Source organism: Anolis sagrei, chromosome 3 (genome assembly GCF_037176765.1).
Source record: "Anolis sagrei isolate rAnoSag1 chromosome 3, rAnoSag1.mat, whole genome shotgun sequence".
Classification (NCBI taxonomy): domain Eukaryota; kingdom Metazoa; phylum Chordata; class Lepidosauria; order Squamata; family Dactyloidae; genus Anolis; species Anolis sagrei.
The window spans coordinates 59096826-59123782 of record NC_090023.1 but is presented as its reverse complement, the minus strand read 5'-3'; the positions used below and the strand labels follow the sequence as shown (position 1 = coordinate 59123782).

Here is a 26957-nt window from a genome sequence, read left to right as displayed (position 1 = left end):
GTATCTTGTCCACATCCTCGGGCTTCACAAACTGAAAAGAATCCAACAAAATAGGACAAGCAGGTGCTTGTGTCACATCCACAGAGACTGCACTTAATGTGGCGTCCAGCTCAGAGCGGATCAAAGCGACTTTGTCTGCAAAGAACCGAGCAAATGCTTCACAGTGCGTGACCGAATTGTCAGGGCTCCCACCTGAGGTAGGGGGAGTTAAAAGACCTCTGACAATCCGAAACAGCTCCGCCGGACGGTTCTTTGCAGACGCAAAGAATGTATAGTTTGCCACCTTCTCTTTGATCCTTCCTCTATCAGAATAATTCATTTTATGGATAGAGATTAATTTTCTTCTAATTTCTTCTTTCATCTGTTACTCATACTGACAGACATAATAACTTTTTCCATTTATTTTTATGTTTCTTTCTAGTCATCTGGATACTTTAAATGTTTGATTTTGAAAGAAAGACAAATAGAAATCTGAATGTTTTGAAAGAAAACTGAATTGCATTTGGGAGTAATTTATTTTTTCTATCAACACAGTAAACAAATAATTTTAGATCATAGTAATGATTCAGACATTATTTCCAGAATTCAACTGCATTGTTATTTTCCAACCCTTTCTCAGTATCATTTTTTCCAACACAAATTGTGTTCATAAAACTTAATTTTGCAAGACGTACAAACACAGTAGATTTCTGATGTGCTTCTTACAGGGCCAGGCAGAACAGAAATGAAGCTACAACTTATCTAAACTATAAGTCATTCCAAATCTGAATTACGCACACAACCATAATGAAAATTTCCATGCATTATTCATTTTAGAACATGCTCTAAAAAGATGCGAATCACATACATAAAAGGATGAATTACTTCTCAAGGATTTCCTTTTAAACTGTGAATGACAATGATTGGAATAAATGATACACAAGTGTTATTACAAAAAAAAGAAAATTAGATTCATAGTATTTAACCCAGCTTCCTAGGCCAAGCCTTCCATTGTTTGAAGCCAAGTGCAAATTACTCATTGTACCGTCCCTTTAATGCATATATAAAGTATTATATATCTATGCATATAATTCTCCAGGCTTTACTTATACAGCAAGCACTCATGTCAACTTTAAACCATTTTCCATAACGTAAACATGGAATATGATGAGAATTAAATATATTTTGAAATAAAAATACATTCCGTTAGAATCAAATGCTATCCTCGATATAGTTTATTTGTTTGCTTATAATTTATCTCAGCTTTCTCCACCATGGGATCCAATGCAGCTTCATTATCGTCCCTGCTAAGATGTATTATGTAACAAAGTGCTTTCCACTGAGGCTTACTGTGCATGTCTGAGAATGGAAGTGTGCACAAAAACAATGAGGCTATTTCAAAATGGAAATAGCTGAAATGTACATAATTGAAAAATGCATATTGTGGAAACATTCTGGTAATTAGGCAAGCTTCCAAATAAAAGGAAAAATGTATAAAAATATAAATTTTTGTGCAGGAAGAAATTTGTCCAATCTGATTCAAAAAGGATAAGAAGAAAATAGAGGCCAAATTCAGAGAAATTTAGTTAAGTTTTTACATCTTTAATAAGTCAAGCAAATTCTGGTTCTGAAATTTTCAGATGGTAGTTACAATACTCCCTATATTACCATTATTGTTTTGAACATGGTGACATGCGTTTCTAAGCATCTCTCAGTTCTAGAATGTAGTTGAAGAAGCAAGGCAAATGTCTATGTTTATGAACATATGATACCTTGTACATTTTCTTACAAGCCTCACTAGAATGTATTCACCTTCAGAGTACTGAAATCAATGAGGCAGAAATCAGTTATAACTAACATGCCGCTTGAGTCAACTGGGTCTATCTAAGCATGAATAAGACTGAATTCATCAATTCTGTTTCATGAAGCTTTGCCCCTGATCCAGTGTTATATTATATTGTTGTTAACTGCTGTCAAGTGAACCTCGACTTATGGCAACCCTTTTATTAAGAGGCTTCCAAATCACCCTACTCTCAACAGTTCTTTTCCTACTATCTTTTATCTTACCAAAAATAATTGAATTTTCTAGTAAGTAATGTCTTCTCAAGATAAGTCCATTACGATAACCTCAGATTAGCCATCTTTAGGAAGAGTTCCTTCCTTAAGCATCTGACATTTCTTGCTCCATATATGATTTTAAAAAACCACCTTTAAGCACCAGTTTGCTTGCATGGGACATTAACACAATAGTTCTGTGGTTACTGAAATCTCTGCTGACCAATTTCGCTAGGATTGGAATGTTGAGCATTTCCAATTTGTGGACCATTATTTGGCTTTCCATATTTGTTGACAGATATTAGTTAGAACTAAAATAAATGTTATCTCAGGCCTAAACAACCTGTGGCCTTCCAGGTGTTTTGGACTTCAGCTCCCAGAATGCCTGACCACAGAACAAGCAGATTAGGGCTTCTGTGAGTTGGAGTCCCAAACACCTAGAGGACCAAACAATGTGTTTTCTATCTCTATAGCTTGAGACAGCTGTGTTGGTATGCCTGCTCCTTTACATTTCTTTCTCTCAAGTGCCCTGAGTGTAGCTTTGACTTCATGGTGTGTGAGGGGAAAGGCATGTAATTTTGTTGTGCAATAGCACAATGAGAAATAAAGCTATTCTATTTTCTAAAATTATAGGTTCATCTCTAAATGATTCTTTCTTGAATAAATCTGCCTTTTGTCAGACAGGCTTTTCCTGAGGCTAGACTAAAAATTTCAAACAGCTACTGGAAAACAGCAGTAGTAAGGGGTGGCATTGATGAAGTATCTTTCAGAGAAAAGCAGTGGCAACATTACTGACATTTGTTTGTACTGCACAGAAGGAAGCACAGAAGACACTTTTCACCATCTTTTTCATGAAAATCCTAGACACTAGGAATCAGGAATCATATTGCAAAAATGCGCAGACGAGTTCTACAGATACAGTGGGCTGTTAAAAAGACCAATAAATGGGTCCGAGAGGAAATAAAGCTTGGCACTCCCCAGAAATCAAGATTATTAAACTGATGCTGTCATACCTTGGAGTAAAGTTATGACTCACTAGAAAAGACAATAATGAAGGCAGTAGGAAAAAAAGGAAGACTGCATTACAGATGGATAGATTAAATCGAGAAAGCCATGATCCGAGTCTATAAGACTTGAGTAAAGTTGTAGATGATATGGATATGGAGATTACTCATTCATAGGATTGCTATAAGTTGGAGTTGACTTAATATCAGTTAATAAGAACTGGAGGTGAACGACGAATCCGATGCTCTAAAGATCAACACACCATAGGAACCTGGAATGTAAGATCTATGAGCCAGGGCAAATTGGATGTTGTTATTGGTGAGATGTCAAGACTAAAGATAGACATTCTGGGGGTCAGCGAACTGAAATGGACTGGAATGGGCCACTTCACATCAGATTACCATCAGATCTACTACTGCGGACAAGAGGAACATAGAAGAAATGGAGTAGCCTTCATAATTAATAAGAAATTCGCTAAAGCAGTGCTTGGATACAACCCAAAAATGACAGAATGATCTCAATTCGAGTGCAAGGAAAGCTTTTCAACATCACAGTGATCCAAATATACACCCCAACCGCAGCTGCTGAAGAAGCAGAAGTAGATCAGTTCTATGAGGATCTGCAGGAACTACTGGATAATACACCAAAAAGAGACATTATTTTCATTACAGGAGACTGGAATGCCAAGGTGGGAAGTCAAATGACAACTGGGATCACAGGCAAGCATGGTCTGGGCGAACAAAATGAAGCGGGACGGAGGCTGATAGAATTTTGCCAGGAAAACTCGCTGTGTATAACAAACACTCTCTTCCAGCAACCTAAAAGACGGCTTTACACATGGACTTCACCAGATGGTCAGCACCGAAATCAGATTGACTACATCCTTTGCAGCCAAAGGTGGCGGACATCCATAAATAAGGAATGCAGGAATGGAAGTGGAAGAAGACAACAGAATAGGAAGGACAAGAGACCTCTTCCAGAAAATTAGAAACATTGGAGGTAAATTTCAGGCAAAAATTGGTATGATAAGAAACAAAGATGGCAGGGACCTAACAGAAGTTGAAGAGATCAAGAGAAGGTGGCGAGACTATACAGAAGATCTGTATAGGAAGGATAATAATATCGAGGATAGCTTTGACGGTGTGGTGAATGAATTAGAACCAGACATCCTGAGGAGTGAGGTTGAATGGGCCTTAAGAAGCATTGCTAACAACAAGGCAGCAGGAGACGACGGGATTCCAGCTGAACTGTTTAAAATCTTAAAAGATGATGCTGTCAAGGTGATGCATGCCATATGCCAGCAAATATGGAAAACACAAGAATGGCCATCAGACTGGAAAAAATCAACTTATATCCCCATACCAAAAAAGGGAAATGTGAAAGACTGCTCCAACTTCCGTACAGTGGCCCTTATTTCTCGTGCCAGTAAGGTAATGCTCAAGATCCTGCAAGGAAGACTCCAGCAATACATGGAGCGAGAGTTGCCAGATGTTCAAGCTGGGTTTAGAAAAGGCAGAGGAACAAGAGACCAGATTGCCAATATCCGCTGGATAATGGAGAAAGGCAGGGAGTTTCAGAAAAACATCTATTTTTGATTCATTGACTATTCTAAAGCCTTTCACTGTGTGAATCATAATAAATTGTGGCAAGTTCTTGGTGGGATGGGCATACCAAGCCACCTTGTCTCTCTCCTGAGGAATCTGTACAAGGACCAAGTAGCAACAGTAAGAACTGACCAAGGAACAACAGACTGGTTCAAGATTGGGAAAGGCGTACGGCAAGGCTGCATACTCTCACCCAACCTTTTTAACTTGTATGCAGAACACATCATGCGATGTGCGGGGCTTGATGAATGCAAAGCTGGGGTAAAAATTGCTGGAAGAAACATTAACAACCTCAGATATGCAGATGACACCACTCTGATGGCCGAAGGCGAGGAGGAGCTGAGGAGCCTTCTAATCAAGGTGAAAGAAGAAAGCGCAAAAGCTGGGTTGCAGCTAAACATCAAAAAAACCAAGATTATGGCAACAAGAATGATTGACAACTGGGAAATAGAGGGAGAAAACATGGAGGCCGTGACAGACTTTGTATTTCTAGGTGCAAAGATTACTGCAGATGCTGACTGTGGCCAGGAAATCAGAAGACGCTTATTTCTTGGGAGGAGAGCAATGTCCAATCTCGATAAAATAGTGAAGAGTAGAGACATCAGACTGGCAACAAAGATCCGCCTAGTCAAAGCCATGGTATTCCCTGTAGTAACCTACGGATGTGAGAGCTGGACCTTAGGGAAGGCTGAGCGAAGGAAAATCGATGCTTTTGAGCTGTGGTGTTGGAAGAAAGTTCTGAGAGTGCCTTGGACTGAGAGAAGATCCAACCAGTCCATCCTCCAGGAAATAAAGCCCAACTGCTCACTGGAGGGAAGGATACTAGAGACAAAATTGAAGTACTTTGGCCACATCATGAGGAGACAGCAAAGCCTAGAGAAGACAATTATGCTGGGGAAAGTGGAAGGCAAAAGGAAGAGGGGCCGACCAAGGGCAAGATGGATGGATGGCATCCTTGAAGTGACTGGACTGACCTTGAAGGAGCTGGGGGTGGTGACGGCCGACAGGGAGCTCTGGCGTGGACTGGTCCATGAGGTCACGAAGAGTCGGAGACGACTGAACGAATGAACAACAACAAGAACAGCAAAGATAATGTATAAAGCACAAACCCAGAGGATTGCTGTGAGTTTTCTGGGCTGTAAGGCCATGTTCCAGAAGCATTCTCTCCTGAATATGCTTCATTTTGGGATTTTGCTAATGTTAATAAAATAATTGTATTAAACCATTCTAAATTCTTTTAGTATAATATGATACTTCAGGAGCATGAGATTAGCATGTGAAGAAGAAATCATCCAATTTTCCTATCTCTGAGTCTATACAAATTAACCCAAATTTAAACCTAATTATAATCTACAGTTTTCTCACATTTTCAAACCAAATCTATATATGAAAATCCCTATATGGGAGGTACATGATGGAAATCAGTTGGAAATCAGTCATTACACTGTGGAAGCTTGGTTAGTTAGTTATGCATGACAGCTAACCTCTGTGTGGTGTGCTGCCTTAAATCTTGCAGTTTTAACACAGTAAATCACATCATGGACACTAAACCCAAAGACAAGCTCATGTGGTTTCTTATGAACCTTTATGCATTAAAGATCAATTGGAAGCAGGTCTGCTTCTAAGACACACCTATTAGATTTTCATTCTCTACTCATCATGGCTGTTTCCCACAAATTGTTGATTACTAAAGATCGCAGCAGAATAAGGTGTGAATTAAGTGGTGATGTTTTTAAACATAGAATACACAGTAAATTTTAACAAGCAGAAGGAAGATTTTACATTATTAAGTATTTTCTTATGTAACTAAACGTTCTGCAACTAGCAAAGCAAGAGTGCTCTCTGACGGACATGTCTCCTGACAAACTGGGTTTCTCTTTCTTTCAGGTAATTCTTATTTATTTTTAATGGGAGGATTTTTTTTTTTTTAAAAAAAAATACAGGGTGAGGCAGCATAACTTCCTTTTTTTAAATGTGTGCCATTCAGTCAGTTGAAGACGTAGCGGAGCGCTAGTGGTCTCGTTCAAAAGGCGGGAGTATAAAGTTTTGTCCTGACACAGTTCAGTCGCCATCATGCGTTGGAACAGTGAGGAGCGTGCTTTTGCTGTTGAGGCCTACTTTTCGAGCGGATTTGGAGTGACCGGCCAGCTCTCCAGATTTGGGCCCTTGTGTTTTTTTTCCTATGGGTTTTTTTGAAATCCCATGTTTATGTGAACCGTCCAAGGACCCTACAAGATTTGAAGACCAACATCCAGGAAAAAATTGCCAACATAACGCCTGCTATGCTGGCAAGAGTAATGACAAATGCCAGAAATCGGTTTACTCAGTGTATGGAGAATCGGGGACGTCACCTACCTAATTTGATCTTCAAAGCTACGTAAAACAAAACTTTAGGTATGCGCCTACATTATAAAAAAAATAAAAATTTCTGATTCATATAATGGGTTTTATTAAGTTTTGAAAAAAGGAAGTTATGCTGCCTCACCATGTAATAGTGGTCACATACATTTTAAAATACCATAGGACCATGCTGATTCATTTATTTAAAAGATTTTACTTATGTTTACAAGAAGTCCTCAAGTTACGAACAAGAAATGTTCTGCAGGTTTGCTCCTAAGTTTAATTTGTTTGTAAGTAAGAAAAAAATACATTGTTATGGTAACTCTAGTCAGTTTCTGTCCCTGTGATAATTTGATTTTGAAATAATTGGCTTGTTGTGAAAACAAGAATAGGTGATAAAGCTTCAGTTGAGACACCTTTTCCCCATGATAACTCTTTCCGGAGTGCATTTCCCTTCCTAGCGGTAGATTTCTGTTGTTTCATCCTTGTTCTAAACCGTGAGTCGTATGTTTGTAACTTGGGAACTGCCTGTATTCGGATTAAACCAATTTCACCAGCATGCCTTTTTGTATGATTTTTCTCCGTTATTTAGTATAACATAACAAGGGGAAGAGCATTTCACTAATTTCAGTAAGTTTGAGCAAGCCCATTCAAAAAACTATTCTTTTACATATCAAAAGAGAGAAAAGTTTTAGACCTACTTTTACCTATTTACTATGTACTGAAAATTTTAGGTTCATTTTCTTCATCCATGGTAACCCTACAATATACTCGCATATCCATGGGACTGGGACCTGGCATTTCATATATACAAGTCTGACGAACATTTCCCTCTAGGCATTTTCTAGATCCTCCAACACAATCTTATGGTAGTCTTGGTCTGGAAGGCCTTCATTTCAATAGGGTTTGCTATTATCTGTGGTTTTGCATAGACACATGAAGTAAGGGAAATAACTCTTATGGGGACTATATACAACAACAACAACAACATTTATTACAGTCCATAGACCCATCAGTGAACAAACAATCATTAATAAATTATTACTATTCTTCTTTGTCGTCTTCTTCTTCTTCTTCTTCTTCTTCTTCTTCTTCTTCTTCTTGGGATTATATTGAACACGCATAATGAATTAGCAATTTGTCTGTGTACTTTAACATTCTTCCATGAAGTATAAGCACAAATGAATGTGTGCCCATTCAGTGCTAAACATCAAATACATTAATACACTTGCTACATATTCCACTATGATGCACATAGACACTCATAATTATTTTTCTAGGGTTTGATGAGTTACTTATTATATTTAAATTGATTTTCTTACTGTTATTCTTTCATCTTTGTCATCAAGAGGGGATGCATCTTTTTTCCATGAAATTGTAGGCTCAGGATGGCCTCTAGGTGGTTGGCATTCCATTACAGCTGGTTCACCAACTGCTACCATAACATCAGAAGGATTTTGTCTAAAGTCATCACGCAGTACTGAAAGAAATAAAGGGATGGGGAAAGAAAATCAATATATGCATCAGTGATTTTAACGAATATTTCCTCAAGCATCTATTCCTTTGAATGCACAGGATCATTGTGTTAGGCAGCTATGATTTTTGTATTCCCCCTACAATTTGCAGAAGTGTACTTTATAGCTAATATCATTGTTTGTTGCTTTTTACTGAGAAGTATGCCATTTCTGACCATAGGAAAGTATGCATATTTGATAGAAGGCTTTTATTTTAACTCCTTGAGAACTCCCACAGTAATTGCACAGCTACATCCAAGATTCTTCTGAACATCTTCTCATTGTAAACTTCTGCCTGATTATAGCTTTTTGTCCATATCACACATTAAAATGAATATCTACAACCAAATAGTGGGAAACAAGCTCTGTAAAATATTTCATGTACTGTATGAAATATTGCTAAATAGAAAAGCATTAAGTAACTCCAAATGCAGATCTTACGTGTTGGCATATGTTCTATTAGTCTACAAGGGAGAGGTACTACTTCTGGCTGATATCTTTCATAAGAGTGAGGCAGTGAATTGTCTTTGAGTTTTATCCTGGATTTTAAAAGAGCTATCCAAAATGCTAAAACTGTCTGTTAGTTTGGACAGCTCCATCAAATTAATATAATCCATCAGATGTCACTGATAAGAGCCCTTCACATCTAAAATAACAGCCCAGGTGATGGGAGAAATGGACCAGAATATGCAACCCCCCCCCCTTTTTGCATAGATTTTTTTTCTAATTCTGCCCTTCCTGATCAATAATTCAAGATGTATGTACTATATATAAAAACTGCACTGGGCACAGAAAGATTATACAAACAAATAGGAGCATATCCAAGGATATATCCCACAAAAAAACAAAAGAAAAAACAAACAAACAATGAAACACATTTACACTCTATAGGGGAAAGAGGGGGGAAGCCAAGACATTTTTAACATGTTTTTATTTGTTAATGGGTGTGTATGTGCTACTCATTTTCTCGTTCATTATATTTTAAATTCTTTACATTGTTCTTAATTCAGTGCTATTTTGATATAATCATTTACATATTGTTTTTAATTTAGGGTAAACTGCCATGATGCCCATATATCCCTCTACTTTGCATAATAGACACAAAAAACCTAATACTTTAAACAATATATTTCAAGTGTGTTCTGCTAATTTGCCTTCATTTAGCATTTTCAACATTTTGGTTCTGTTAGAAGGCTGAGCCATGAGGGTAAGACCTGAATGCCATCTCTTGGCAAAAATATACCATGCATATTTAGAATACAGATATTTAAAACAGATCATTTAAAATCTCTGAATAGTGCACCATAACAAATCAGAAGTTTCAAAAGAATGGGGAGAGAAGTTTGTTAAAGGCTGTGTTGTTATTTATTCATTTTGATAAAAGCTTGAAAAACAAGAGAATATACATTACATGTTTGGAGCCAAGACATGAACTTGTTTTCAGGTAAGGATGAGATTTTCAATTCCACAGGAATCCGAAGAGTAAACAAATATTTTAATAAGATTTTGGTATAAAGATATTTTAAAGAAACTTTAAAAAGTATAAGTAATTGTTTCTTACAAATCTGAAGTGCCTCTTATGCCTGGAGAAGTTCATTAAAAAAAATAACAAAATCTTATCAGATAGCTCCTTGGAGTATGTGTGTGTGTGTGTGTGTGTGTGTGTGTGTGTGTATATATATATATATATATATATATATATATATATATATATATATGAAGCAACAAAGAACCTCAATACTACAACAGTAGAAGCAAATTATTTGAATAATTTCTATACTTGCCAGGATAAAGTTTATGTTATATATGCTTTATCTTGTATATAAATAAGAATGTTCTGCCAATTAACTAGAAGACTACAAAATGACTCAAGAGGACATCAAAGAATTAGAACATAACATAATGAAAAGCTAACAAAATATAATCCATTCAAGATTACTCTGAAGATATCAGTCCTGTAATTATTTTTGCAGCTTGGGATTGCCTTAGGCACTGGCAATCGGATTTAAAGTTATAAATTTAAGAATCGTTTCTCATAAAAAGGAATATTTTTCCGTGTCCCTTATATGTTGAGTCTCAAAAGTAAACTGACTGTGCATATCCTTTTGAAACTGCATTAGCGAAATATTTTGTAATACAGTACAGCATGTTCCTGTAGTTGTCCAAGTCTAAATTTTCAACATATGTCTCTCATCTGTAAACTAAAAGTTGTTGGAAAGCTAAACAATGACATATAAAATACCAAATGGGATTAAAACAAAATGTTCCACAGTGAAATGCTTCTGTTCAGAATTCCAGCCAGTCACACCCCATTCCAAAGTTTTCCACCACATTTCCTTCTACTCTAGAATCACAGAATCGTAACGATGGAAGAGACCAAAAGAACCATTCAAATCTCTGCCATCCAGCCTTTGTTTAAAAACTTCCAGAAAAGAAGACTCAATTACTGAGAAATCGATAAAGAGGACGGATTGGACCCTCTTTGGTGAATATGAGAAAGAAAGAAGAGAATAAGAGGAAATTGTCTTTTTTTTTTTTTTTTTGAAGTAACTGGAGAATTTAATGAGACTAAAAACCGGAGGATGGGATGGAAGTCAATGTTTTTTTTTTGTTTTTTCCTTTTTCTGTGTGTGTTTTCTTTTTTTCTTTTCTTTTCTTTTCTTCCCTCTTGGAACTGTTGGTGGGAAGTGGGTGGTAATTTTTCTCCTTTTTTTTTTATTTCCTATTTTCCTACTTTTCTATCTTCTCATAAATATTCCCCCTCTTTCGATGTAACTTTATAATCTTCTAATAAAAATCATTTTTTAAAAAAAGAAAAGAAAAAGAAAAGGAGACTCGATCGAGTCTTGGCAAAAGGGCCGAGAAAATGAATATAAATGAAGTATATAAATGAAGTAAATAAATAAATAAACTCAATCAAATTGACCGCTAGATGGAGAAGACATGCCCCATCCTGGCCCAGCTAGGAAAAACTAAAGAGCTATGTCTGTGTGACTGAGAGCTCTTCCACACAGTCATATAATCCAGAATATCAAGGCAGAAAATCCCACGATATCTGCTTTGAACTGGGTTATCTGAGTCCACACTGCCATATATTCCAGTTCAAAGCAGAAAATGTGGGATTTTATTCAGCTGTGTGGAATGGGCCTGAGATGGAAATTTTACTTTCAGCATTTAATTCTCTGAGCTGAAGGGGGAAATAAATACAAAGGCAGAGGAGGAAAGCAATGAAATGGGGGAGGCAAAACTTATGTTTTGGTATGCCTATCTGTCAGATTACTAGGGAAGAATTATTTGCTATATTACATCTCCTTTGTCACAGAGGAACCATCAGAAGTGCATATGGTTTATAGGAAATCCCCTTTTCATTGGGGGCGGGGTATTCATGTGTTACTCTACTGAATGGATTTTCTAACAATTTTCAATTATTCTTGTGCTTCCTAGATGTAATAGTTAAATAAGTAATGCAATATAAATTATAATGCTTGTTATTTATTGTTCCTTTTTAGAGACGTTGCAATTTTTCAGATTTTTGAGAGAGAAAGAGATTAAAACTCTTGGTCACTCCTTTCACTCCTCAGTATGGATAGAAATAGATTTCCATAAATAGCTAGATTTGTTCAGATAAGACTACAGAGATAGAATGTTATCTTTAGAAGGATGCTCTCAGTAAATAACAGTATATCACTTTTTGTGCAGCACTGTATCATCTATTTCTAATGCAATTAAGCTGGCTCTTCAGTTGTTTCAGAAAGCTTTTAAGTATGCATTCAGTATGTAGCATATAAGAAATCTATCAATAAAATCCACAATTCAAAATAAACTAGAATCTGAAATCTAATTTCAAACAAACTAAAAGGAACACTGTGTTGTGACATACTTAAGCTTATGAACTCATCCTAATATCTGGTATTATGCATGTATCTGTATGAAAATGGTTGAAAGCTGATGGGTCACAGCAGCAGTGCACTTGCCTGTTGGATACCATCTGGAACCTTGCTGTCAGACCCCTTTCCCCCTCCCATTCCCCTGTGTTTGCAAAGCTCGGAGGGAGGGTAATGCGAGTCAGAGAAGAAACCTTCTGGATGTCATAGCTCAAGCTCATTAGCATTCCTATGCTTTCACCAGCAGAAAGACATAAAGAAAGGTAGACAGCCTGAACAATGCTAATGACAAGAAAGCTACATATCGAAAATTCAATCTCCAATTCTTATTTTTTCTTCTTAAAGAGGAAGGATGAATTAAAATGTAAGTATGGGAGGAAGAAATCCCCCTTCTTCTAATTTAACATCTCATTAGCATTTTAGTGGCATCGTAAAAACCATGTCCTGTAAAACCATTATTGTAGCTGTGTGTTGCTTCAAGTAGTTTCTAACTTATGATGACTCTAAGGAAAATCTGTCTTGAGGTTTTCTTGGCCAGATTTGTTCAGAGGTTATCTTTGCCTTTGTCTTCCTTTGAGGGTGAAAGAATGTGTCTTGTCCAAGGGTTTCCATGGTCAAGCTCGTATTTTAGTTCAACAATCAAAGCACTATACCATACTGGTAATCCCAGTAAAATAATACAAGCCTAATAATCTTCTTCCTAGTATATTTCCCCTGTTTTCCCCTCTCCCTTTCCCAGTTGCCCTGTCATCCCAACCAATGTCACTGCAGACGATGGCTGACTGGTAGGAAAGACTCTTATCACAGCCAGAGACTGCTGAGAAATGAGAGGAAGGCAACAGCAAGTGCCATCCTGTGTCCTCAGGACACATGCGCCCAGGAAACATGGGATAGAAGTGAAAATAGTTGTGGATGGTTCCATCTCAGAACCGGCCCAAAGATTTACATGTATCCAAAGTCAGAGGATTCTCCAATTTCTGGTCCAGAACTGTTCTGAATGTACGTTGTTCAATAATCCACTTCCTTCATGATAGGATATAAAGGATGCTACATGGCAGTGGGGATTTTTCTTTACTAAGGTTTCAGATGTGAAGGAAAGAAAGTTGTCATCATCTCTTTTACAGTAGCTTTAAAAGAACTAGATCCTGAAGTATAAAGATATGCCGTTAAATTGCGAATTCAGTACATGCTGCTGTGCTTCCACTTTCTATATATGTTTGTGAAAGCCTCAAGGAAAGCTGAAAAGAAGAAAATGCATCATGCAAATGTTTGATGCTTCATTGGCTTCTTCATAAGGCAAAAGTGCTAAAAATCATACTAGAGAAGAAAAGTGATGATGTTAGAGTTGTGGCCCTACTTTTGATCTCAATTGTTGATTTTGTTGTCAGTTAAAATGATGTACTATGACAGTAGTATGAAATAGTGCATTTGTATAGAATCGATATCCATTTCTCTGTGTTTCATTCGTAAGACCCTGTTTTCTTTTACAAACCCCTCTCCCAAAAAATGGGTTCCTTTCCTAATGAGCTTTTGAGTTCTGGGTCCGAAAGGACAAACATTTTTGGACCACTGGCCAACATGGGCAGCCTTACCACACTCCCTTTCCCCTCAGTTTTTTGGGCTAGAGGGGTGAAAATCACCACACGTGGAGAGCACATCTACCACTCTTAGCCCACCAAGTTTTATAATGTTTGTGTCATCCCTTGATTTTTAGGGATTGTTTTTTCTTTTTGTAAATAAAATCTCCTTAAAACATACCCTCTTTCCCCTGCTGGCCCCACCCTCTAACTTCTCCAGGAGCAGCAGCAGGAAGGCAGAGCAGGGAGGGCACCATTTCTTCCTTCCAAATGTCAAAGATCCTTCACACACCACATACACAGTCCACCCCTACTATTTCACTTCTTTTTTAACTGGCAGCAATGGGGGCAAATTCCCTTCCCCTTCCCATCATTTTTGGCCATTGCATGGTTTCCATATATCTTTCATTATGACCTCTATTAAAAGTATCAGAGTTACTTAAGATACCACTATTTCTGAAGCGTTATTTATTATTTACTTCATTTCTACCCCACCTTTCTTGACCCGAGAGGAGACTCAAGGTGGCTTGTTTTCCTGTTCATCTGCAGAACAGTACTGAGGTTAAATATAGGGTTTAAGATACTGCTAATTCTGAGATGTTTTCCTCTCAATCTGCAGAATTTTTGTTCTTTTTGACCCAAAACACAAAAGCTCATTAAAAAAGGAGCCCAATTTCAGTAGAGGGGCTCGAAAGCAAAAATGGGGCCTTACGAATGAAATAGACAGAAACAGATAGCGATTCTATACAAATGCACAAGACTAGTACTCACACTGAATAACAACTCACATTATGTTTCCAAATGTTAGTATAATATCTAGAATATTAACTTCAGTTAGTTCGATTTTATCCCAAATAAGAACTTGGTTTACGATCAAGTTTATCTGAATTCAGCCCTTCTGGTATGTCTTATGTGTGTGTTCAAATCTACTGTAAGGTGAGAGATTTCCAGTGGATAACCCAATAGCTGCTGCTTTCCCAAATTCTTTATCAAAACAACACACTAGATGGTGTTAGTTTGATTCATCCAGATGCTTATAAGATAGTTAAAGATCACATACTCCAAATCACTGAATGTATATTGGTTATGGCTTAAAGGTTAAAAAACCATAAATATACACTCTTGCTGAAGAGATTTAACACAAAAATTCAACCATGTAGCTATAATGAGTGGACTGGCTCCAGGGATACAGTATTGTAAGTAGTGAAACCTCAGTCCTTGTGAGAGGCTTACTAACTACTTGCAAATTTAGAAACTAGGTGAAAACTCTTTTGTGTTCCTGGGCTTTTATAGGTTTCAAGTCTTTGGGGATTTTACTACTATTTTTATCGCATCTGTAATGGTTGCTAATTACATTTATTTATCTCTTCTTTCCTTCAGAATCATTTCAAGAAACACTGTAAGCAATATGGTGTATTATTTCTGGCTTTAAGCAGAAGATATAAAATATCTTTAAAACCATACATATAAAATGCAAAATATATAGATACAAAATATATTTTCCTGTTTTCTCCCCATGGATAGTCAATGATCAAAATAGAAAGGAAAATATAGCACCAGATAAAAATGCTTGGTTCCAAAATATACAGGAAAAATTATAATATAATCAGAACACCACTGCTTTCAGCATTTTTGGTTTGGGAGAGAAAAGAAGAGAATTCTCAAGTGATATCTGCTAATTTGCATATCCATTTTAAAATACAAGACAAAACCTTCCTTTTGCAAGTAAATGCTTGATTTTCTTCCCTTAAATGAAATTGATTGGCATCTTCTTTGTAGAATTAGTTGCTTAGATCCTGTTTTAGTTTGTACTTCAATATACACACACTTCTCCGCAAACATCTTTATCTGGTAAGCTATTGATTTATGTCAAACTGATGCAACAAATGAAATGCCTTACATTTAGGGTTTTTTTCATATAAAAGGCAGAAATTCTATATTATGGCAGATTGAAATTAATATACAGAGTAGAAAAACAGATTAAAAATATATTCTTGTGTCTCAGAGCTCACAGTATCAGACGTCTCGTGACAGTTACATCATTATGTGCTGGTTATCAATGTCTTTCAATAAAGCAGTAGAACTAGGGAGAAGACTATAATTTTTATTTAATCTTTGTAGCAATGAAAGAAAATCAGATGATTTGGTCTGCCTTTTCTTAGATTAGCAGTATATCTCTTCAGCGATTTTATGGAATCTTACTCTTAAAAAATGCAAAATTTACTCAGTTGACTTACATTTTTAAAAATTAAAAACAATAAAAAAGTCAGAAAACTATGTTTAAAAATAGATAGAAAACACAGCTACAGAATGGTCTTATGCATGTATCACGGAAGGAGAGACTGCATTAAAGTATCTGGAGATTTAATTAAAACCAAGATGAAGCATTTTAATGAGTAAAACCACTGCCATAAACAATGAAAATGCACATTTCCGACTATAAATAATGTAAGAATACTACAATGGAAATTAATCAACTACCATCTACCACAAACAACAATTTATATTTCAACAAATTAATGAGGTAGGAGAGAAAAATCAGATAACAATTAATATTTAGATTCAATAGGAAATGGAGATGAAAAAAATAAACTATTAAAATGCATCTAGGTTAGAAAATATTATAGACAGTTAAACATTAGGCACTTATAATTTTATACCCTTTTTGCATTAATTATTAGAAAAATATCAGTGAAAGCACTACTCGCTGCTAAACAGTACAATTATTTTTCATGATTTTTACAACTGTGTTTTTCCAGAATTTAAAAGAGATCAAATATAATTACAATTATAAAATGTAAAATACACGGAAAACAGCACCTTGGGAATTGGCAGGGGGAAGCAGCAGAAAGGTAAATTAAGTGATTATTGTTTTCTGATGCCATTTTACTGCTGACGTATCAGCATAGAAGCAAAAGAGACACATCACATGAACTAGAGAAAACAGAAGTGCATTGATTAAGGGGCCTAACCTAGGGTTGGAGGTGTGTCAACCAGTTCTGAATGGGGTTACACTTCCCTGAAAACCTGTGTTGGCAGCTTGGGAGTGCTCATGGATCTGCTCCTTCAAATAGCCCAGACAGATGTGATGGTCAGGACTGCTTACTACCAGTTTCAGTTGATATGTCAGTTGTGCCCCTTCCCAAAATGAAAAGAACTGAAGATGGTAGTGCATGGTTACTATACATTTGGCTACCTTTCTACCAAGTTTGGAAACTTCAATTAGTTCAAAACATGGCAGCCGGATTGGTTTCAGGAACATCAAGGAACAAGCATATTACATCCTTATTAAAGTCACTTCACTGGTCACCAATTGGTTTCTGGGCAACATGGTTTGGGTCCAAGTTATCTACAGAATGACATTCTTCTGTATCATCCGCCCCAGATACTTAGGTCTTTTGGGAAGCATCTACTCCAGCCAGAAAGTACCTGACTGCCAACCATCACTCAGAGGACCTTTTCATCAGCTGCCCGGAGATTGTGGAACAACTTGCCCGAAGTGATCCAACACCTAAATCATCTCTCAGAATTCAAAATGCAACTGAAGACTTTGCTCTTCTGGCAAGCCTATCCAATTTTAAACTGTAAATTTTAACCTGCATTTTATTGGCGTTGGTCTTTGTTGTGTGTATTTTGGTACATGGATTTTTATAGGGTTGTGTTTATCTGTCTGTTTAAACCGTGCTGTACCCTATCTCAAACCATGAGGAAAGGTAGGAAATAACACATTTTCATTACAATTATGATTTATTCCAGCAGTGCAAAGAAGATAGTGCCATTAATGTTGAGTCATATGCTGCTGACTCTGTATCCTTCTATGCGATGCCGTTGGGTACTTTGTTGGATTGAAAGGAACATAGTGTCATGATGTATTTCAAATGAATGCAGATAAAAAAGACATTTATTCACTGGTGTTACTATACATAACAACATATACATATGAAAACATTTGTAAGTACATGTAAGTATGTATGTGTATACTTCATCCATGTGAGCAGCAGACTGAAGAAAACTGATTAAATTATTTCTATTACTTTATCTGTGCTGGCAGTCACTGATTTTATCCAGTGTTTGGGTGTAAGGGAATAAACAAACTAAAAAAAGAAAAGGAGCTAATTGCAGAAATGTCATAGAGGGCAAGTAAAATAAGATTTCTTTTAATTAGCCCCAACAGTTACTACTAAGCAAACTGCAACTCACTATTAATGTGGCAATTGAAAATATCACCAAATTAAATATATGAGTAAGTGCTGAAAAACCCAAGACTTATTTTGTTTTATACTTTAATAGAGAACAAATCTAGTTAAGCAGATGGTGCACAGGATTTCTCAATGAATTCAGCATCTGTGTGTACAAGTTGCACAAATGCCAATTAAAATGTGTCAGAGTAAATTTAAGTCCCTTGTTGATAGAACGTAAGCCAACCAAGCTTGCAAAGGAGCAAGGTTAAAACTAATCATTCCCACAACTAGCTGCATGTTTCTCTCAAATTGTACATAATTCCCAGAGAAATAAATATAGAGATCCATTGATTAGTATTTATTTACATCCATAACCCTGTTAAAGTCTTCAGCTGAAGCTCAAAGAAAAATAAATGCCTTTGTGTATCGTTTGGCAAAAGTTTAATGCAACAAACACTCAAAAATCGCTTCAGCAAATTTTCTAAAACTGACTATAACTGCTTTTTTATTTGTCTTTGGGGAAAAATAATCTTTAAGTACTAAAAGAGTGTCATGAGATTTATCTATTTGCAAATTATTAATATATTACTTATCTTATTCCTGGAACTTAAAAACAAAACTGAGTTTTGATGCTAAGTAGACCTTGTATTATAAAATTAATAACGGAAGACTATTAAATTCTTACCACTGTTCTGTATGTATAAACTTAGTATAAAATATATTCTATGGCAAAAGAGGGCATTCACTGAACATTTCAATTGTTTAATGAGGAAATAAAGGCCGGAATCCAACTGTGTCAGTCCAGAAGAACAACTGTCATTGTGGCAAGTCATTGTCAGGGGTAGTTTGGCCCTCTGCCTCCTCTTTGCAGCCATGAAATTTGCCAAAGCATTTTCCAGTAATTCTAAATTTTACAAAACTGCCAATGTAAAATCATGTGGCAGTGTGATTTGCTGCTGAGGTCTGGACCCAGGACCTTGATTCTGGAAGACCTTGCCAGACCTATTGATAATAGTGTGACTATTATCATCTACGCTATAGAATTAATGCAATTTGGCATCACTTTAACTGCCACGGCTCAATGCTGTGGACCCATGGGACTTGGAGTTTTACAAGGCATTTAGCATTTTCTGCCAGAAAGTGCTGGTGCCTCACCAAACTATAATTCACATTATTCACAGCATTGAACCAAGACAGCTAAAGTGTAGAATTAACTGCATTAATTCTACAGTGTAGAGGTCTCCTGAGTCCAAAATTACATTAAATATTTGACTGATTGATATCTGAAAGAGCTACACAAATTACTCAAATAAATCTTTATCAATGTATAGTGTCAAATTCAAATGGACCTACCCCATAAGCCCAAACTGCTACTATACTACCAGAAATACACAAACAAAGGAATCTGTGAGGAATTAGAACCCTTGCTTTTGGGATATCTGGATATATGTAGAATTCAGTTTTCAGAACATACCAAGCTACATAAAGAATACAACTTATTGAAACAATGGGTTTATAAGCAAAAAAAAAAAAAACCATGGAAAACAAAAAAAAATCATTTAAGTTTAAAGGTAGTGGAGTGATTTGACATATACCGTGATACCCTTTTATGAAGGGTAAGGTCTATTCAAGTCCTGAGACCTGGAGAGTGAGGAAGAAGTCTACCCTTGAGGCTGACCTGGTTCCTTTACAACCACTTTTGAGCTCCTGAAACTTCCCTGGGACCTTTCAGTAAGTGGCTGTCCAATAGTTAGGAGCCCAAGGGAAGAATGAGAAGGTAGTCTAGAATAGCCACCTGGCCTCAGCTGAACTTCCAGGTTATTCACTCCATTTGCACCACTCAGTTTTAATCAACATAAATAAGATGTAGGTCAAATAAAGTAGTCCTTATTGAGCCTAAATTTCTGTCTTTGGTATTATTATTCCATGCTTGGTCATCAAATTGTAGACCCATTGGAATCAACTGAAGTTATTTGTTATTTAAGCCTAAATTATTTCAATATTTTTCTATAAGTGGGACTAAGACTGGATCCAACCCACAATAAATATATACAAAAACAATATTTGATTGAGATATTTCTATGAATAATGCACTCATAGTCTGTTTTAATAAAGTACTATGTACTTTTTCTCTGAAGTTAAACTTCAGATATGTCATTAAAGTATGCATTGGCAAATTTAGCCTAATCAGGGTTTTTCCATTAAATTACCCATCTTGATAGAAACTATTCAATTTTATCCTACTTATCTTACACTGCATATGATCTTTTCTCATGTGGGTAATTACTAAGAAGGAAAATTACAGGAACTATGATGGTACAGATGTTCTTTCTCAGTTGACCAAACAGAATGAAAGGAAACAAGATTTTCTGCTTCATGCAGACTTTTATTTGAGACTTGATGGTTTTTATTTACAAAAATGTTTTGAATATATCTATTTTGCAGAACCAGACTTAACGGGTAGATATTTTATGATGCCATCTAGAGTTTTAAATACTTTCAAGATTCAGTCATTTGCTGCAAACAGTTTTCTTTTAAACAGACAAAAGTTAAACCTTTTTTCCTTTAAACATCTGTATCTGTTACATGTTATCCTTGAAGTAGTTTTTTGTCCCACACAGTATAATGGACAAATATGTATCATGACATTTTGTGGCTGAAATGAGATGCAGACAAGCTGATGTGAGTGCTTAGATGAGAAACTATTCCCCCACTTCCCTCAAAGTTCAGCAAGCAGCAAACTCACATTCCATTAATCTTTTTTTCAGGGAGAACTAAGGAAAGACACTGATATGAAGTGTAGGGATGGGAGGACGATATGCAGACATCAGTTTACCACAGAGCAGCCGTGGGCATCATTCAGAAAAATCCAGGGCCAAGAAGGCTCCAAACAAGAAACATTCCAGGAAATAGATGAACTGCACCTCACAGAACACATCTCAAAATCCATGCAACAGATAGGTATAGGAAGTTTTCACATCACAGAATGAGAGGAATGCTACCAAGCCAAAGTTACTGAATTCAAACCTATCACACATCACATGGCAAAGGGCTGGACTGGATGGCCCTTATGTCTCTTCCAATTCTATACTTCCATGAGCTTGCTTATACTAATGTACTGAACATGGTGGATGTATTATGGGAAATAATTTTTACTGTTATATAACTTACATTTGTTATTTCAGTGAATGTTTCTTTGAGATCCTATGGAGCAGATGAGTCTACAGCTGGGATGTGTGGATAAGTTTTCCAAGTTGATTTCTATGAGCTTGCAGAGTTCGTCTCGGGCCTGGCATTGGAGTCCTGGCGGCTTGTAGTGCTGGGGGACTTCAATGTCCATGCAGAGACCACTCTTTCAGGAGCGGCTCAGGACTTCATGGCTGCCATGGCAACTATGGGGCTGTCCCAATTAATATCTGGCCCTACCCACTGTGCTGGACACACACTTGACTTGGAAGAAGGTGGCGGTGTGGAGGAGTTACCAATCTCCCCTTTGCCATGGACTGACCACCACCTGATCAAGTTTAGACTTGCTGCAACTTCTAACCTCCGCAGGGGTGGTGGACCCATTAAGATGGTCCGCCCCAGGAGGCTTATGGATCCAGAAGGACTCCTGATGGCTCTTGGGGATGTTTCCGCTGCCTTGGATGGTGATTCTGTCGATGCCCTGGTTGCTCACTGGAATAGGAAGTTGACTAGGGCAATAGACACGATTACTCCGGAGCGCCCCCTCTTAAGCCGCCGAGCGAAACCTGCCCCTTGGTTCAACGAGGAGCTGGTGGAGCTAAAGTGAACAAAGAGGTGGCTAGAGAGCGTGTGGAGGAAAGAGCCCAGCCTTTATCTAAGGGCGTATGGCACGGCAATAGAGGCCGCACAAAATGCTTTCTACTCGGCCAATATTGCGTCCGCAAGGAATCGTCCAGCAGAGCTGTTCCGAGTCGTCAGAGGGTTGTTGAATCCCACCTCGAGTGGGTGCCCTGACGACTCGGCAGCGCGCTGTGAAGCATTTGCTCAGTACTTTACGGACAAAGTCACTTTGATCCGCGCGGGCTTTGACACCACATTAACTGCAGTCTCTGAGGATGTAACTCAAGCATCTGCTTGTCCAGTTTTGTTGGATTCGTTTCGATCTGTTCAACTCGACGAGGTCATCAGGGTTCTGGGAGAGGCGAGGCCTACCACATGCATCCTAGACCCCTGCCCTTCCTGGCTGGTAAAAGAAGCCAGAGGGGGTTTGGCAGAGTGGGTAAAGGTGGTGGTTAATGCCTCCCTTCAGGAAGGCAAGATTCCAGCCAGCTTAAAACAAGCTGTCATCAAACCGCTATTGAAAAAACCATCACTAGACCCCACTCAATTCGTCAACTTTCGGCCAGTTTCCAATCTCCCTTACTTGGGCAAAGTCCTGGAACGTGTGGTGGCCTCGCAACTCCAGGAATTCCTGGTGGACACTGAATATCTAGATCCGTCACAGTCTGGCTTTAGGCCGGGACATGGTACTGAGACAGCCTTGGTCGCCTTAGTGGATGATCTTCACCGGGAATTGGACAGGGGGAGTGTGTCCCTGCTGGTTCTGCTGGACCTCTCTTCGGCCTTCGATACTGTCAACCACGGTATCCTTCTGAGACGCCTCGCGGGAATGGGCCTTGGGGGTTCTGCATTGCAGTGGCTCCAGTCGTTCCTCGAAGGTTGTTCTCAGAAGATGTCTTTAGGGGGCACCAGCTCGACTTCGCGGCCATTGTACTGTGGAGTCTCGCAGGGTTCAGTTTTGTCCCCTATGTTGTTTAACATATACATGAAGCTGTTGGGAGAGATCATCCGGAGTTTTGGGGTGCGATGTCATCTGTACGCAGATGATGTCCAACTCTATCACTCTTTTTCTCCTGCCACTAAGGAGGCTGTTCAGGTCATGAACCGGTGCTTGGCCGCTGTCACGGACTGGATGAGGGACAACAGATTGATACTAAATCCAGACAAGACAGAGGTACTCCTGGTCAGGCGTAAGACCGAACATGGTACGGGGTTAGAGTCTGTGCTGGACGGGGTCACACTCCCCCTAAAAGCACAGGTACGCAGTCTGGGAGTTCACCTGGATTCATCGCTGAGCCTGGAACCCCAGGTTTCAGCAGTGGTCAGGGGAGCATTCACACAATTAAAACTTGTGCGCCAGCTGCGTCTGTACCTTGGGAAGGCTGACTTGGCCATGGTAGTACACGCTTTGGTTACATCCTGCTTAGATTATTGCAACGCTCTCTATGTGGGGTTGCCTCTGAAGACTGCCCGGAAGCTGCAGCAAGTACAACGCGCGGCAGCCAGATTACTAACGGGCGCTGGGTACAGGGAGCACACCACTCCGCTGTTACACCAGCTCCACTGGCTGCCGATTAGCTTCCGAGCACAATTCAAAGTGCTGGTGTTAACCTATAAAGCCCTAAACGACTCCGGCCCTGTTTACCTCTCCGAACGTATTCTCCCCTACGAACCATCAAGACCACTAAGATCGTCTGGAGGGGCCCTGCTCTCGGTCCCACCTCCTGCACAAGCACGGCTGGTGGGGATGAGGGACAGGGCCTTCTCGATGGTGGCCCCTCGACTTTGGAACTCCCTGCCATTAGAGATCAGAACTGCCCCCTCCCTCATGACGTTCAGGAAACTAACAAAGACCTGGTTGTGGAACGCGGCATTTGACAACTAATTTAATTCTTTGCCCACATGAAAGGAGGATGATGAATGGTATTGTGATGGTGTTGGACGATTTGGCTCTTTTAACTGAGATGATAATGTTTTAATGTGTATGGTGCTAATATTTTAATCGTGTAATGAAGTGGCATTGTGTTGTTATTGTATATTCTTTGTATGTTAACACATGTTGTGAACCGGTCCGAATCCCTCTTTGAAGGTGAGAGGGTCGGTATATAAAACCTCGAAATAATAATAAATAATAAATATTTGCAAATATTTGAATCAATAGTATCAAAACAGAAGTTTCTAGCTATTTTGCCAAACCAAGTAATACATGCAAGCAACTGATGCTATATGGATTACAGAGTCCTTTAATCAGATTTTATTAATCTTTCAACTGCACAGACCTTGTAATACTTTTTGATGAACCTTACATGACAGCTTAAGAAAAGCCATAGTAGAAGGCCTATTGTCTTACCACAGGAGTTAGCCAGCTGCCTCCCTCCATGCAAAATTCTATAATAACTAGTACTCAGTAGATGAAATATACAGGTCTAATGACTATATCATAAAATCATAAAGATTTGATCTTATTGTACACCCGACTCTCAGTGCAAGAAGTCCAGAGTTTCAGTATAATTAACTGAAGGATGTCTGCTTCAAGACCTCTAATGAAGGGGAACATACCACCCTCATGATATTAGTCACATTGTCAAATTGCTCTGTTAAAGATATTTGTCCTAATGTTACACTAAAATTTAACTGATTTGGTCTAACCCTGCTTCAGGAGAAGAAGAGAACAAGTCACTGGGCTTCTCCAGTGTAGTCTCCTCCTGGCTAAATATACCCTTCCATCTTTCCTCAAAGGCTTTATTGAACCATCTTTCACTGCTCCAATCTGAATACTTTCCAATTTGGTAATACTCAGTTAATATCTCAGGAAATAGCCAGTTTTCAGCCTAGTATCAGATGGTTGCTCATTCTGCAATAATGACTCAGATGATCTATTTGTTTTGTAATATCCTTAGGAAACTGCATAGTTCCATTAATGAATGAATCTATGCATGCCTTGTTTATCTGGTATCATATGATAAAACAAACTCTTGCTCCAGGGTGCTGCAGCCACCCAAAATTCTGAAGAATAAAATTACTAAGAGACACACAAATATGAGAGTTCATATACTCTATATATGTAAGTGATTTTTTTTCAGAAACTGTCCATTAAGTAAACTTTTGTTAACATTCAACATTACTAGCAATATGACTGTATAAATGCAAAGAGGAAAGGGAGCCTAGCAACCAGTAAATATAGGTATTCCACCCAAATTTTGTTTTTCTAATTGAATTTGTTTCCTGTTTCTCATTCTGATGAAGTTGAAGTAATGATATTACATAGCTTGGCATGCTATGCACTGCATGATGAAAGAACCCCAATTTTACCCAACCATCTATGGGTGTTAAGTAATGCCATAGTCCATGCAGGATCAGATTTTTGTGAAAGAGCTTCTAGCCATAGAGATGGAAAGAACTTCAAAGTCTACCTAGCTCATCTTTCCAGCAGTAGATGGATCCACATGAAAACCTGTCTTCAAATTGGAAAGCCACCTCTATTGCAATCATTTTGATGTATAAACTACTTGAAATATCTTGAGTAAAATAACTTAAATAATATAAATGAAATAATAATAACTATCATCTCTATGCCTAGAGGAAAGCTGAGATCAAACCGTATCAATACACTCTCCAGAAGAAGCTCCTTATTGATAAAATTTCAGCTGTGTGCTGACTGATATGAGTGAATCACTTGGATTAGATGGCACAGTGCCAGAACACAACATGTCATCACTCAATACTATGCTCCCAAGGGAGTTAATTTATAAGGATAAGCTACTACTTATGTTAACTCTTTGGAAGGAACAACACAGCTATGAATGTTGATCCTATCATCATGAACATTCCTCCAGAAATGTTTTGTGTCAACAGTCTTCTAGGCTTTCATCTTATCCGGCTTAACAATATATTTGATTTCGCAAAAGCAAAAACCAATAATGCTGATTTTATCTAGAAATGAGTTTTTATCCATACTTCAGAGAGGTTTCTTTTTAGATGGATTGTACAGGAGACCTTTTCAGGAATGGTTGCATAGGTATGACACCATTCCTAAAATCACTATTTAAAGATTAACGAAAGCAGAACAATTCAGTTCAGAAGCTAATGAAATGATACTTTTTATACTTCAGAAATGCTGGGGGATTAAAATCCAAGAGTCAAAGTAGAGACAGAATAATTAATTACTCCTCAGATAGAGACAGCATAATTAATGTTTTTAACCAAGATATGTAAGTATGGAGGATATAACAGTTTTATCATAGAATATGTTATTATAGATATACCTCACTTATCAAAGTAGTTGTTTTCTTGGGAATTAATTCTTTAACAGGAAATTTAGAACCAGAGGTAGGAATACTATGGAAAATAATAGTAATAGGGTACTACACCATAGAAAAAGAAGAGCACTTTAACATTTTTAGTAACCCTTTTATTCCAAACTGACAATATGTACATGCGAAATGAAATAACCAGATCAAAAATCATCATCATCACTTTATTTCTTAATTAGTCGCTCTCCACCAAAGTCGTCCGAGCGACTTACAATTTAAAATAGCTTATACACAATATAAAACATTCAATATAAAACATTCAACATAAAAACATTCAACATAAAAACATTCAGCAGTGACTATGGTAAAATTTGATCCGATTACTTAAATGCACAACCAAACAGCCAAGTCTTGAGCGCCTTTACAAAAGGTCGCAACTTTGACATTGCTCTAATATATGGAGGCAATGATAGATACGTTTTATTGATTGGCCTATTGGCCGTATCAAAACATTTAACACATAACACAATTAACACATATTCATACATAGTCATACATACAACATACAACCCTCGGTATAAAAGGAGTTAAAATAAACAAGCTGTTAACAAGATCTCGTTCAGGTCAAATGTCTGCGTCACCTCCACAGTTTACCCCAATTGATTCTAAATGTGCAATTCTCAGCTGTGTTGTTTTGAATAGAAAAAGGGCTGTTTTGTGTGTTATTTTAGGGTTCTGGCCGGCCAACAAAAATGAGG

The 26957-nt window shown here is 37.7% G+C and overlaps 1 protein-coding gene across 3 annotated transcripts in view; it reads right to left on the bottom strand.

The window, feature by feature from the left end:
• Positions 1-26957, bottom strand: part of ROBO1 (roundabout guidance receptor 1) — a 777293-nt gene that overhangs the window by 117931 nt on the left and 632405 nt on the right. For all 3 annotated transcript variants that reach the window (XM_067466684.1, XM_060770536.2, XM_067466686.1), the window contains one exon: positions 8306-8463. In XM_067466684.1, the coding sequence (XP_067322785.1) occupies positions 8306-8463 (158 nt within the window). The remainder of the gene's footprint in view (positions 1-8305; positions 8464-26957) is intronic.